The 15,447-nt window shown below is 33.6% G+C and overlaps 1 protein-coding gene across 13 annotated transcripts in view; it reads left to right on the top strand.

The window, feature by feature from the left end:
* LOC143253318 (lissencephaly-1 homolog) overlaps positions 1-15,447 on the top strand; it is a 96,708-nt gene that overhangs the window by 63,938 nt on the left and 17,323 nt on the right. For 8 of the 13 annotated variants that reach the window (XM_076506999.1, XM_076506997.1, XM_076507007.1 and 5 more), the window contains 3 exons: positions 12,813-12,891; positions 13,464-13,538; positions 15,001-15,207. In XM_076506999.1, coding sequence (XP_076363114.1) covers positions 12,813-12,891; positions 13,464-13,538; positions 15,001-15,207 — 361 coding nt within the window. Of the gene's footprint in view, positions 1-8,485; positions 8,505-8,798; positions 8,873-9,585; positions 10,321-10,543; positions 10,986-12,812; positions 12,892-13,463; positions 13,539-15,000; positions 15,208-15,447 lie in introns of those variants that run through there. The other 5 variants (XM_076507006.1, XM_076507005.1, XM_076507003.1 and 2 more) reach the window with 5 other exon arrangements.

The following is a 15,447-nucleotide window of genomic DNA, read 5'->3' as shown; positions in this document are numbered from 1 at the left end:
CATTAGTTGGCAGTGGGTGATAATGACTAGCTACTTTCACTGCTAAATCAGGGACGGTTAGCGCAGATAGCCTTTGTGTAGCTTTGTGCATAATTCAAAAACATGCAAACAATCTGCCTATTCTTGAGCCCTCAATCACACAAACAAATAATCAAATAGCTAGAGCCAAGTAAAAAATAAAAGTCACTCCATTCCAAAGCTGAACTTACATTGGCCACCATAAGATAAGATTTTATGGACGTGGCTCTGAAAAGTGGCCCTTTTAAAAGTAAAATTATAGTTTATTTTATTTAACGTTATTATGTACCTGTTCAGGTCTTGAGATCTTTTAGTTGATTTCTTGGATAGCCAACTGTATAGCTAATGATCAAAGCTGTATTTTTTGTAAACTCTCCTCCGACCTGTATATAATAACATCTAAAACAAAATTTCACTGTTTATTATGTATAAAGTAATTAAACTACTAGTGTAGTGTGATTCACATGTTACCTTGGTGATCGTGGTTTGTGGTTTCCATTTAAAAAAATTATATGAATGAGGTTGACCGTTTGGAGTTGTATTTACTTAAAACTGTAGGGTCCCACGTTAATACAGCGCGATGTGGCTTTGCTACAGAAAAACAAACACACACACACTGTAGGTGCTTTGTGTTGTAAGTTTATAAAGCTTGTTAACAAATGGACCGACTGCCGAAAACTATACGGTAATAGCATGTTGTCTTGTGTCATTCGCAATAGTATATCAAAATGAAAAGTAGTTATGTAATTATAATGTTTTCTGGAAAGCTAGCTAGCGGTTTTTTTGTTTTTTTTTCAGTGTTCTTCGCGACTCTTGTCTCCCGAGAAACTTGCACAACGTGGTTCCTTTAGAGTAACATCGTGTGTTACTTTTTGTATCGCCTGCTCATAAAACTCGCAGCCACGTTTTGCGTGCTCTCCGTATTTTTGAACGTAGAGTGTTTCATCCTTCAAGAGGAACGGTTTTGTACGAGAGGGTTATTACCGTTCCTTTTGGACGTGGTAACAGTTTTTGTTAGCACTGTCCCTCAGCGGTGTTACCGTATTTCGTACATATGTTATTAGGCTTATTAATCTTAAAACCTATTCGTAAATTAGTGAACATGTATATAATTAAGAAAATTATTTTTGCGGTTGATCTTTCCTCACAAAAACTGCATGTGTGACCCTTCAGTTAAAGCTCTCACGTTATCTGATTAACTTGTCTTACTACTCTTTTTAAGTACATGTGCATGTGTATAATCATCCGTTTAATCGCACATAAGATTGTCATACAGAGCTCTTATGTTTACCTAGTTGTTGCATGTATACAAACTAAATATTAACAGTTTTAAACGTTCCTTTCTTGTTTTCTTTCCTCGTTTAAGTGTTTACGTAGGGCGACCGTTTTATCTTTATTCCCATGTTGTTGTTTTTTAATAGCACTAGAATACATATAGTTTAGAAATATTTTTCCCACACGCTTTTTGCTCTCACTCGTCTTAATTTTCTTCCTCGGTAGTTAGGACACAAAATCACAGCTTTATAGGACAGAATGACCATAGAGGACAATTTCGTCAAAACCATTTTTACCGCTTTAGATTTCTACCTGTAATAGGAAACTAGGACATAATAAATATAATAAATAAATACATGTATTTAGGTCGTAATAAAAACAAACAAATTTAGGCCATTTCCCCAAGTCTCCAGATCTTGTGGACACCCTGTACTTATGAATGAGTCAGTACTAGGAGAGGCATACACCAGTTTAGTACTTAAAACTGAAATGCAGTCATGACCATAATCGCCCTGATAGGCTGGGAGTTGTTTATGGTTAGCATGTCCTGAACCTTTGCACATTTTGTGCGGGGATTATGCTTTAAGAGCAACCGTTAAGTTCCAGTATTGATTGGTGACGGTGAATGACTTTCATTAGCTAACTATATTCAGATAGTCTTTTGTGTAACATTGTGTGAGGATTAGAAGACAAGGAAATTGTCCATTTATGAATAATTTAGAAAAAAAAAAACCATTAATGTTGTTGTTAATAGCGACATCTAACGGACCGGACATGGCTTTTAAAATGACTAGTGTGCTGGGCTGTAAATCTGAAGCTCACATTTCCACAGGATCTCACTTCTTGCCCTTTTCGGGCCGTGAGTGCGGGACGGGAGCGACAGTGATCCTACTATTCGATTAGTGCAGTGTTTCAGTTTAAAATTTGGGATTGCTGGTACAGTTACCCTTTGTGTAGTTTTATGTGATTTTCCGAAAGAATGAAAAACCAAACTTATAAAAAATAATAAAACTTCATCATGTAATCCAGACAAACAGGATATGCCTTTAATCGTTTTTGATCGAAATGGTAATATTTGATCATATGACAGGGAATTTTTTAACTTCAAGATTGTAAAGCTTTTAAAATAATTCAGTCACCACAGTGCTATTATAGAGGGCAGTAATTTCACAATTAAACAAAATTAAAATAACATTTGTTAAGACTACTACGGTGTCTTCTGAACTGCTTATCATAAGCTATTTAATTATTATTTACCAACAGTTATCACTCTGGTGACATTGTGTGTCGTCATATTTGTGTTGTGAGGTTTTTGTTCAAACATTTTTTAAGCTATAAAATGTAGAGTTCGTACAAGTTATTTTGGCGTTACTTTCCGTGGCAACATAAGAACATTTCCAAGAATATTTCTGTATAATAAGTAATTACAATTGCCTTAATTGCGGGTATTGCTTGATGTTATACAGTGTAAACTTTAATTTGTAACACCAAAAGTCGGGTTTCGATATCCGTGGTGGGAGTAGCACAGATTGTGTTGCTTTGCGCTTAGCAACAAAGTAGTTTCGGCGCTCTGTTATGCATTTTAGGAAGTTAATTGTAAGTGGGTTTGATGTTATGAAATGTATATCTAACTTTCCGAAAACGTTTTGGTTATTTGTATTTCACATTATGTGGAAACTTGTAATTCTCCTAAAATATTTAAACAGAATTTGTCCACCAAATCTTTGGTTTTTAACATTGTAGTACTTTTAAAATGACTCTTTCCATGAATCATCAGCCCCGTTTTTTATTTCGAATTGTTTTGTCTTCATTTTCTTTATTTTTTTAGCAACGTTTGTAGAAAAACAGCAACGAACTATAGAATAAAAGTCAGATTTTTCAAGTGACATTTTTATGAAACGTTTTATGCACTCAGTAGTGTTATTATTCATAATCTGAATGGTTGAATTCCTAAACAGTTTCTCACGATTCTGTTTATTTTTAATCCATATTTCAGTTTTTCACCACTATCATCATATTTTAATTATAAAAAAAAATGCATTGTTAACTTAGCGTATGAATTTAGGACTAAACTAGGACTCTTGTGTTTGAAACCTTGTGATATATGATACTGGGATTACGGCCGTAAATGTTGTCAGCAGGAGAAACGATAGATTATAATCTTGATATGTAAGAACAAATGTAATTAAGTAACTGTTCTCATTACCACTTTGAAATTCAGTTACGATCTTTGTAAGAAACTTGCTTTGCTCCGATACCAATATTAATCAGTCAGTTGCCCTTCTCCACTCTTTAGTCAGAAATCTAAACTTGCTGTTGTAGTTACATGATATATGTTAACAATTATCACCCAGTTGTCCCTTTCTTGTACAGTCAGAAATCTAAACTTGCTGTTGTAGTTACAGGATATATGTTAACAATTATCACTCAGTTGTCCCTTTCTTGTGTTGTCAGAAATGTAAACTTGCTATTGCAGTTGTGGAACTTCAAGTAAATTAATCGTCACATAAAAACTTGAATAAGGTTGTAACTGCTCTGAACAAATTGTCGATATATCCAAAACAACTACTTTACAGTTTATAAGAAAGGCTCAACACGTTTTATTACAAGTGACAATCTTCCTCGTATATGCGGCTATTCGAGTAAAAATTCTCGGAACGAAATTTTTCTTTGTATCCGAAGGGCACATACACTTGTTACAGTTCTTACGTTAACGTCGCTCTGTACATTTTATTCTTGTATTTCTTTTCTTCTTGATGACAGTGAAAACTACGTGTTACTTAACTTTCTGCAGTGTACAAACAAAATAAACATTTGAAACGATAGAAGGTACTGTAGGCGTTGGTTACATTCAAAAGGCACATTGAACTGTACAGAATAGTAGTTAATTACTGTAGACAATGATTAATGTTAACCACGCATTGTCTTGTTCTGCACGGACGAGAAGAGCTAACCGTTTACACAATTTATTTATTATCAACAGTGTCTTTTAGAGTTGCTTATTTCCGTTTCAAAACAGTTACCTCTCAAATGAAAATATTGCTTAGTATTTAGGGATGTTTGGCTTATTAAAAAGTTGTTCTGAACAACAACAACAAAATGTTGTGTCAGTAATGTTTTTAGAAAATGCGACTTTTATACCAAAATATAACATATACAAGGCGGCTTGTTCTGTCAGTTTTCAAGTGCAGATTTAACAACATAAACATTGGTACATTGGTTTGTTTGATGTTCGTGAAGTGTTACGGCTAAAATGTATAAAAAAATATGTGTTTGAAAGATTTGAATAGTAATCAGTGATGTCAGAAAACCCACTTGTAGAAAAATATATATGTAAAAACGGATCGTTTGGATTGAGAACATTTTTTGCATAAAAAAAATTCTCAACCCAAACGAGCCGTTTTTACATATAGATTTGAATAGTGTTTTGTATACGTATACTTTCTATATATAAGTGGCCCATGGTTCGAGACGTGGTACCACTGAATACATTGCGCACATTCAGCTGTAAGTGCATTATAAAAGATACAGGTAACATCGTTGTTCGGTTCAAGGAATGTACAAAGCCATTGTCTAATTGTCTTCCTAGTCGGTAGCTCAAATTTAGGCTCAGTATGTTTGAACGCTAGAGTTATCTGACTGTGCCATTCAGGTTGAAGATTCCAACTCCAAGTACACATTAGCTGCGTCTTTTTACAAACGTACATATTTAAAAACATCTGTGTAGATTCAGATTTAGATTACACCATAAATGTGCTAATGACTTGTTAGTTCTTAGTCATTAGATATCCAAATATTTTATTAGATTAATCCTAAAACAACAGGAATGTTGAAGGTAGTAACATCAATTGATGGCCACTGTTTAAGGGTTAAGAGACGCAGGCTTCTTCTTTGCTTATAACTCAGGCTGTCAAGGTATTGGTAAGTTGAAATTAGGCTTAATGCCATTGTACTTAATGTAACGACAAGTGTTGAAAGTTCAAATAATTTATAGGCCACACCTTGCTCTTTTTTATGTTTATTTGGGTTGTTGCATTGTCAAGTTTTGGGGGACAGAGTATGTATTTCGTGTCACGCAGTTTTGTGTTTATTTTTTAACATCCATATTTTCAGATTATACAAGTATAATTACAGTTCTGTGTTTATGATCAATTCTTGATAAAGTCAGTTTAGGGTTACATAAAAACCCAGAAAGCTGAACGTTTGGTAATTAGATTGAAATCCTCCTATATGCGATATAAACGCTTTACTCTTAGCAAGAAACCTGTATATTATCATATCATCGGTAAATCGTTTAGCAGAAATTATGTGACAGAAAAACAAAAAAGCTAGATCTGTTGATATTCGAGCTGGACATAGCCCAGAGGCTCCGTGCTGCGTTCAGTGAGATTCAGATCTCGAGTTGTGAGATTTAATCGAAATATGTAAGAGTGTTATAACTGTGACAGCCAAATCCAGCTATTCGGCGCAGATAACCTAGTTGCTTTGCGCCATAAAACACCAAACTTCATTTTAGTTATGTCTATTTCAGAGAGCCCGGCATGGCCAGGTGAGTTTAGGCGTTCGACTCGTAATCTGAGGGTCGCGGGTTCGAATCCCCGTCGCACCAAACATACTCGCCCTTTCAGCCGTGGGGGCGTTATAATGTTACGGTCAATCCTACTATTCGTTGATAAGAGTAGTCCAGGAGTTGGCGGTGGGTGATGATGACTAGCTGCCTTCCCTCTAGTCTTACACCGCTAAATTAGGGACTGCTAGCGCAAATAACCCTCGTGAAATTCAAAAACAAACAAATCATGTGTGTTGAGGAACTGTCTGCATATTTATATATGTAACTTGTGTTGTTGAAACGTATAGCCATCGATATGAAAATGGTTAAAAAATACACCACGTGATCTATGTTGTGTCTTTTATGTATTGCGAAGCGTGGTGTATGCCCGGTCTCTCGTTTATGGTGGTCGCTTCCCGCGTTGCATTTGAAAAGTTGCACACGCAGGTAAAGCTCAACATTTCATTTTGAAATGACAGAAGAACAGGTGTGAGTAATGTTGATGCCAAATTTTATCTCACAAGCAGAATATTCTGTACTAAATTGTTACGACTTAATCACACTGTCATTAACAGTTCAAAATGAGACATAACTTAAGTCCAGTAATGTCGGTTTACTGTATGTTATTGTTCAACGACTCTTATTGTGACTTAAACGTTTAACAATCACTTTTAATGGTCGGTAATATAAGTAGTTCAGAGTTTTAGAGAATGAAACCAAGAGTACAACACAATTAATCTTTTTAAAGCCCATAAAATAGTTTAAATTGATAGATTAACTTAAAATTCTCCAGTCACTGGGGGCGGATACTTTTGCTTGTTTTGGAGTAATTTTGAAATTATCACATCTCATTATAGCAATTGTGGTTTGGTATTTAGAGAACAGCTAGGGTTGAATAATACAATTCCTGGCACCAGGTTGCACCTTAAAGAAGAACTTCTTACTTCTGAGTTGGCGAAGTCGATTTGAACCTCTGAGATTTTAGAAAAATTCCCGATACTAAGTAGTGGATGCGTTACAGAAGTAACAGTCAAACCCTCAGCGTCGATGGTGGATGATAGGGTGCTGCTGATTGCTGTCTTCCTTCTGTTTTGTAATTTAAAATTAGAACTGATAGCAGGTGGCCTTAGCAGTTTTGCAGTAAAAGAAAACGACGTATTTTGCTTTTTAACGCTAAAAAGTAAAAGTATTTTTACTTGTACAGGTATGCAGCGTACTTAAGTCACCAAAATCTATAAATAAGGGGTAAATATTAATGTTTGATTTAAATAAAAAAGTTACCAAACGTAGTAGAAGAATCGTATTCAGTGTCGTAGAAAATCGCTTAAAAATTATTCACGATAGAGTGAACGATCGTGTAACTAGATCTGATAAATGGTTTGCAATCAATGTATTGAAAAATAGTTTAAAATATCGGACACAAGTTTCACTGCTCGATAACTAAACTAAATTAAGTAAAAAACTAAAATAAGTAAAAACAAACAAATAAATATGTCAAAGTTTCGTTATCGATAGTTACGGGTTTTAGTAATCGACGATCCTGAATCAAAGGACAACCAGATTAGGCATATGGTTTGTTACCAATACTCTGGAAAACTAGGCTTAAGCCATATCTTACGTACTTTGCTGTTTCTTGGCCAAGTAATAAAAGAAAAGTATCTGGCACGCGGATTGTAATGTGTCGTAAAAAACAACAACAAGGGTTTAAAAGTCAATGTTGTAAACTATTGTGCTGCCATTGATCAATAAAAGTTGGCAACTTAGTCTAAAGTGTGTAATTAGGTCGTGGAAAACTGGATTTAGAAAATGTTCTACATACACCGAATTGTTTTTCACAAAATAACCGTACAGTATATCAAAATATTTCATATTATTGGATGTTTGCCATTTTCGGGGTCAAGGGACAAATGCTTCAGTTTATAGTTTTACTGAAACATTATAACCCATCATAATTATTTTATATATCATTCTAGTTGTTCTGATTATTATTTTATATCTTGTATTGAGCTTTGTCACACGAGAACAGTATTGTGTAGCTTGGGTTTTGTATCGTTGAACCCGTCAAGAAACTGGCATTGCATGAACTTTGAAAGCAGAAATAAGGCTTCTCTTAACAACTTATACAATGCACGTGACTTACGAATCGGCTAGAATTAGCGGCGCCAGTTGAAACCTAACTTCTGTTGTTACGATAAGTTGATGACGTCGTGTAAATGATTAAAAATTTTTATAATGACAGGGTGCGCGGTTAAACATGCACGGTAGAAACGGAAAACAATAACATTCAGATTTACAAAACTTTTGTTATTTAGTTATACAGCTTGGATGTCTCATTAATATTTTAATATGGAACAGTTTGCAGTTTGAAATTGTATTCGCTGTGTTTACGTTGTAACGTTTTAAGGGACACGACGTAGTAAGAATAATGTAAAATTAAAAAGCATCACAAAATTCAGACCATTTAGCTTTTGTCATCTCTTTCTGTCTGTCTGTCCATGTTTGTATGTTTATTCTACCAGCATATTTTGTCTTTCTGTCATCTGGCCATCTTCAGATAAAGGGAAGGGGAAAACCATTATTCCATTCAGCCATTTCCACTAATAAATGCAGTGTTATCATTGCGATATTCAGTGTTGGATAAACGTAAATATTTTGTGAGAAGGTGAGTTTAAATGCTAAGAAATATAGTGATACATAGTTAAAACTAGCAATAACAACTGGTGAGTACGTAGTAATCTATAGTGTTTGTGATCCATGGACGCTGTTAATACGTAGCAATCCATAGTGTTTGTGATCTATGGACGCTGTTAATACGTAGCAATCTATACCTTTTTGTGATCCATGGGCACAATGTTGGAGCGTTACCTCGATGGGTTTTGTGACTGGTAACTTACAGCCGTTGTTAATGGAAACCGATAATGCAAGTAGCGCATGTATCACAACTGTCTTTCGTATCTCAGTCGGCCCTCTGAGGGGTGGTGTCAAGCGATAGGCCTTGTCGGCACTGGATATTATAGCAGATATAGTGAGGTTAATATGTTATTTTCATTCACTCATACGTTTTAGAATAGGTACAAACCCACTTTCAGGTAATTAGACTGATATCATAGCATAATTTTTACATAAATATAAGACAAACGAGCAATGATGTGGTTTTTGCTCTGTTACATTCGGGTTGTTAGTAGTTGCAGCTGTAATTCGCCGAATAAAAAATGAAAAAGTAAAATAATGTTTATTTATGCAAGTAGTTCATTTAAAACGTTTATTCTGATAAAAAAACAAGAAGGAAATAAGACAAACTGGTGCTCAATTCAGCGATTTCGAAATAATATTTACTGGTATTGTAATAAAACGGTTATTTATATGGGTGGCGTGCGTTGAGGATTTGATTAAATAAATAAAAAAGAACTCCGCATGGAGTTACTATACTTCTCTTTTTTAAGTTAGTTTTTAATAGAATAATGATTATCATTAACAGTTATAAACGTCTACAGTTTTTTGTTTGTTTGATAATTTTTATTTAATTAAGTGTCGATCACGCAAGCTGTATCGACCTCACTGTGTTTCGAAGTTGCTTGGTTGCCAGCTGCGCATGAGCAGCGGTGTCTATCGGATATGTCGATTTTTCTGGTAAGAATGTATCGCACGTGAGATTTATAGCTGTGAGTCACAGTATAAGAAACCTTGGTTAGTTTTGGTTTTATTTAATATTATAGTACTGGTGGTATTATATACCGAAAACAAAACAGAAAAAAAAAATCATTATAGCGTCAAAACGTTTTTTTAAAGTGCTGTTTTTACCGGAAGCCTGACCCCTCCTTTTTCTAACGGTTTCAGTCAGTATGAAAATTCTTATTTTTAGACAATCGAAATGGTTTAAGTGTTGATAATACCCGGAATACTTACAAACTCTTACAACCCCAGAAGCACAGCGGAATGTCTGCAGACGTACCACGCTGGAAACCGGGTTTTGTTACCCTGAAATGGTGTTAATAGTATGCAGAACACAGATAGCCCTTTGTATAGCTTTGTGTTTAACTTTACAAGCAAAGCAACTTACAGACTCTTGTATTTACAGTAATTTTTTCATGCTTTAACTTAAAACACACAAATATGTCTGCGTATAAAGGTATTATTATTTTATCGAGGTAAAGGTATTCAAGTTGTTAGATAGATGCTGTAATGTAGAACATGCCTGAAATAACTTGCAAGTGAAATAAACCTGACCCGATTTATCATTTATAAACTATTTTTTATGAAAAAATATTAAAGCAAAATATCCTCAGTATGTTTGAAACTTGCTGTACCATTTGAGTATAGAAGTATTATTCAGTCGTGGTTTATATGAAGAATACTCGTCGGAAGTGGAAAAATTATACTTTCGTTTATAGAACTCCAACAAAGTCTCCGGTTGGAACCGGAACAGGCCCGAAGCCGATCGATTTCTTGTGTCTACTCTGTTTCTACACAACTTAAACGTGAGTCACTGTACGCTCTGGTAGTGCACGTGTTCTTCACATGCATATATACTTATGAACTTGATAGATGAAATACAGAATCTAAATAAGTCTTATTATTTTTATTTCCATGTATATCACGGGAAGCTGGGAATAACCCATTAGGAAATAAACTTTGCTGTTGTTTGTTGGTGACCAGTCACTAAACTGTATACTGTAAATCATTTATTTTTTTGTACTAATTAAATATATTTGTTTTAAACAAATGATGATACATTGTTTTTTCCAGCCCCACAACGTAATTTAAAAAGTTTGAACTAGGTTATATTTTTTTCTGCCAGACCATGCCGTATATTCTGTATAGATTTGTAATGTACGAAACTCTTCATTGAATGAGGCTAATTTAGGTCTCTTGCAAAACTGTCGTATGTGTTTTGTATAGAGATGTTAAATATAATGAAACTTTTCATTAAATTAGGTTTAGTTAACTCTCTGCCAGTCCCTCCTCCTGTATGTTTTCTATAGAGATGTTAAATGCAAGAAACTCTTCATTGAATTAGGTTCAGTTAGCGCTCTGGTAGTCCCTCCTGTATATTTTATGCAGAGGTATTAAATGCAGGAAACTTCATTGAATTAGGTTTAGTTAGCTCTGCAAGTCTCTCCTGTGTTCTTTACAGTTCTGTAATGTAAGAAGGCATTCATTTATTATACTCTATACTAATGGAATTTCTTATACTCTAAGAAATGGAATTTAATCTCGGTATCCTTAGAACTATTGTAAACCAATTTAAATATCAAGTTATTATTGTAACCTTTGAAACTAATATTCAAGTACTAAACATCAAATATCCAATATACCCTTATAACTAGCTTTTCTACAAGTTATGATAATTTTACTTATATTTAATTTCAGTCTGTATTAAGTAAATGTATCTTTTATGATACTACATATACACTTGTAAAGCCTCTCACTATGACTATGGTCATCATACTAGGATGTGTTGTTATGATTAAGTAATTAAACGACTGACTCAACCAAGTGCTATAGAAGTCTAATTGTGTGTAAGTTCTGCTAGAAAAGCATGAAGTAGTAATTTTATCACAATAATTAATAATAAATATTTCAGTGAAAGTGCTAAAAGTTAAAAAAAGTCTATGAGACTAAAATATGAACTCCAAACCTCTGGCTAGCTGGATCTGTCATATTGTTGTGTCTTGATATAATATTAGTTACCAGTCACCACTTAATTAGTAAAATTTGGAATAAATTGAGTAATTTAACATTACTGTAACATTTGGTTATGCATGTTGATAAGATAAACTAATACAGTCTTTGTTGTATCTCAGCTGGCATGATGAGTGTTGCTGTGGGGTAAAACCTGTAGGCACTGGATACAGTTTGAATATTGTTATGCATTCTTCATTAAATTCACTTGTAAGTGAAGCACGGTCTTGAAAAATATGTCCTTGATTATGCTGGTGGGAAGTATTAATAATTTCAAAATATCTTTATTATATAGGTTAATTTGTGATGTTAAGAAAACATGTAGGTTTAAAAAAAAAGTGCAAGGTAACAGTAAGAAATCCATCCTTTAATTTGGGCACTTCAACAAGATCTACTTTTCAAAATGCCTTGAGTTATAGCATTTCTCATTTTTGTCTTTGCTGCTTAGGTAGGATTATAAGCAGAAGCTAATTGATATGTGTACTGTAAAGCCCTGGGGCAACCATATTTTACTGTTTTAACAGTCCATCTCTTCTAATGTTACCTAATTAGAATAATACATTAAATTATAATTTAGACAGATGAAAACCATATTTTTGATTGTTTCAGTTAATTTTATGGCAGAAGGGTGTTGGGGTAAGTATTGGTGCCCCTAGTTGTTTACAGGTAGAAGGCCTCAGAAATTGTTTACAGGTGGGCCTGTAAGAGTTGGAACTAAGTACCATCAGATAGGATCCTTCACAAGTTAAGTTGGTGGGCACCTGGAGCCTTAGTGTGCCTAACTTATACTTATTGTAATACACTCTATTGTTAGTATCACAAACATACAATTGACTGTTGAGGTAAATGCACATGTAATGAAGAAGTGAATATTATGCAATGGAGGCTAGGGTTTATAATTAACTGAAAGAATGTACTATTTGTTCATCCTCTGGTGCAAAGTTAGACCAAATCTCTATATTACTAGCAATCTCATTCTTGCAGAAAAACATCATCATTTCTAAGACAATAAGTGAAAGAAAAAATTTATAAATTAGATTATCAAGCAAACATGTGAAACATTAAGGATATGTATATTGTTAATGCATGAGTTTCAAAATATATAATATAAACCAATCATAAAGTGTTGTTAATTGAATATAAAACAACCAAAATAATTTTTTGTCTTTCTTGGAGATGCTGAGGAAAGGTTAGTAGGAAATTTGTTTTTTACATTTTCTTTAACAAACAAACAGAACTAAAAATGTTTTATGAACTTGAAGATAGTTTGTTTTATTTTCTTGTACAGAAATAAAGCCATTGCAGACTATCTTGCATCAAGTGGATATATGGAAGCTTTAGAATGTTTGAAAAAAGAAGCAGATATGGTAAATGTTAAAAAATCCCAAAATTATTTCTTTTTCTAGAAAGGGATGTGTTTGTAAGTTATTGCTATTATACACACACATACACACAGAGAGAGATTCAAAAATGTTAAAATCAGTTTAGTAGCACTTTAAATATAATTTAAGTGTGATGACTGTGGTAACCAGTATAATGAAGGTTTAGTGCCTGTATTATGTTAGGAAAGTGGCTGTATTAAGTGATAATATTTGAAACAGCTGATTTTATTCCACATAACATTAATTGTTGATAAAGTAAACTGTAATGTCTATATAAGATGAACAATTCTATATTTAAAAGACAAACATTTCAATACAGTTTTTATTTGATCTACTTCACACAGAATGCTATACAACAAGCTGTGAACTTCATAAAATACTTAGCCACCATGGGCTAAAATTGTAATACATGTGTTTATAGAAGCACTGTGATCTGAACAGTATTACACATGAGAGTTTGTAACAAAAAATGTATTAGAATAGTTTATTGGTATCTATATTGAACACCTTTTCTTAACTGTAAAGTTTGAAGAAGTTTAATTTTTTCTTTCTTGTAGCCTGGAGAAATAGACAAGAAATATGTTGGACTTTTAGAGAAAAAGTGGACTTCAGTCATCAGACTACAGAAAAAGGTTTAAAAGATCTTTACTTCATGAAAAACTAACAACTGAAATTTATTGTAGACTTTGTTATAACAGGCCAGGTTTTTTTATACATACTACTTCATCATTTTACTGCTAAGTATAGCTAGTCTGAAGGTGAGACAACTGTTCAAGACCATTGCCTGTGAGAAGCCTGCATTTGTTTTTATGAGCAGCTCTTAAAGATGAAGCTAAAAACCTGCAAAATCATAGAATTGATTCATTAATGAATGTACCAGTTTCATCATAATATGTCAAGGGTTTTCACACTTGTCTTGTCTGGAGCTACACAGTAGCTAGTGCCAGATCTGCTACTAAGTAATAGGGTATACAAGTGTGGTTGTGTAAGTACAGTTAAACAGAACAAGTACCACTGCTACAGATTGTCAGTTGTTTATCACTAAACTATGGTCTATCTTGAACAGGTCATTATTATTTGTATAGAATTATTGATAAATCAGAAATAAATATATATTATACATTAAGAAAACTCTATATATAGATATTCATTGCTACCTAAATGTTGGATGTTCTAGTGCTCCTTCAGTGGTTAGAACACATTGTTCAGAAGTTCTCTTGTAAACCTATAGGACAGACGCTCTCAGTCTGTGCAAAGGTTGTATGTAGATAGATAACACTGCGATCTTCTGAGATTAAAAAAAAGTTGTGGTCTGTGAATGAAAAGATTGAGAACCACTAACTTAGAGCACTGTTTAAGCTGCTGTTATTCCAGGAAGGCAAACTTACTCAAAAGTAAAATGTGTAAAGTATTTTATTTAGTAACATAATGTGAACTTCATACACAGCACACTGTATAAACATTTGATATATATTGTATTTGTACTGTTTTCTTGAGAGAAAGGGTAGTTACATAGTTTTAACTTTATATTAGGCTGTTTTATTTTTTCTCACACAAAATAGTAACTATGAAAATAGTGTTGAGGGAAGGGGAAAGAGATAGTGATTATAAAGTTGTTTGATTTATGACTGTTACTCTGGAACAATAATTAAAATGGTTTCAGCTGTTTTTATGATATTGTCTTTAGTATCATGAGTATAATATGAACCATATAGGAATTTTTGTCCCACCCTGTAATGTTTATTCTGTACATATAGCAATCACAATAAACAACGTTATTTAGGTTTTAACTTTCATACATAACTGCTTATTCATGTGCAAGTCATAAGAATGATACAGTTAAATCTGTGAATCTTCAGTCACACCGTTGGGATCAAACACATTTAAAGACTTGCCTCTTAAGCAATGTTGGGTTCTTTGTTTTTTTTAGAAAAATATAGAAAAGTCAACTAATTTGTACACAAGGTTTTTAAAGTAACTTGGAAGCATAGATTTCTTTATAATATAATGCCATGGACATTGCAGTTGTTTTAATGTTTTTAAATTCCTTATTCTGAGGAAATGTAGAGGTATATTTTTTATTTTCTGTATTAGGTTATGGACTTAGAAACAAAGTTAGCTGAGGCAGAGAAAGAATATATAGCTGGTGCTCCCACTCGAGAGAAAAGATCCCCTTCAGAATGGATCCCTCGACCCCCTGAGAGATATACTCTTACAGGACACAGAGCTCCAGTGACCAGAGTTATTTTTCACCCTATTTTTAGCCTTATAGTGTCTTCCAGTGAAGATGCTACAATAAAGGTAATAAATAGTCTCTTCTAATATATGTAGCTTTGTTGTGTCTGTTGCAGTAAGGTCATAATAAAACTATGGAAACTTGTACAATACACACTCACTCTTCTTGCCTTACTCCAAAAGATAAAAAAAAAGTTACTCATAAAGAACATGTGCAAAAATTAAAAAAGAAAGGAAAAAATTATTATTTTTAGTGTGCCATGATTGTTAAACGTTTTGGATGATGTTAAGGGAAAAATTATTTTA

Source organism: Tachypleus tridentatus, chromosome 6 (assembly GCF_004210375.1).
Source record: "Tachypleus tridentatus isolate NWPU-2018 chromosome 6, ASM421037v1, whole genome shotgun sequence".
Lineage (NCBI taxonomy): Eukaryota > Metazoa > Arthropoda > Merostomata > Xiphosura > Limulidae > Tachypleus > Tachypleus tridentatus.
The sequence above is the reverse complement of the archived record's forward strand: the minus strand, read 5'-3'. Positions and strand labels throughout refer to the sequence as shown.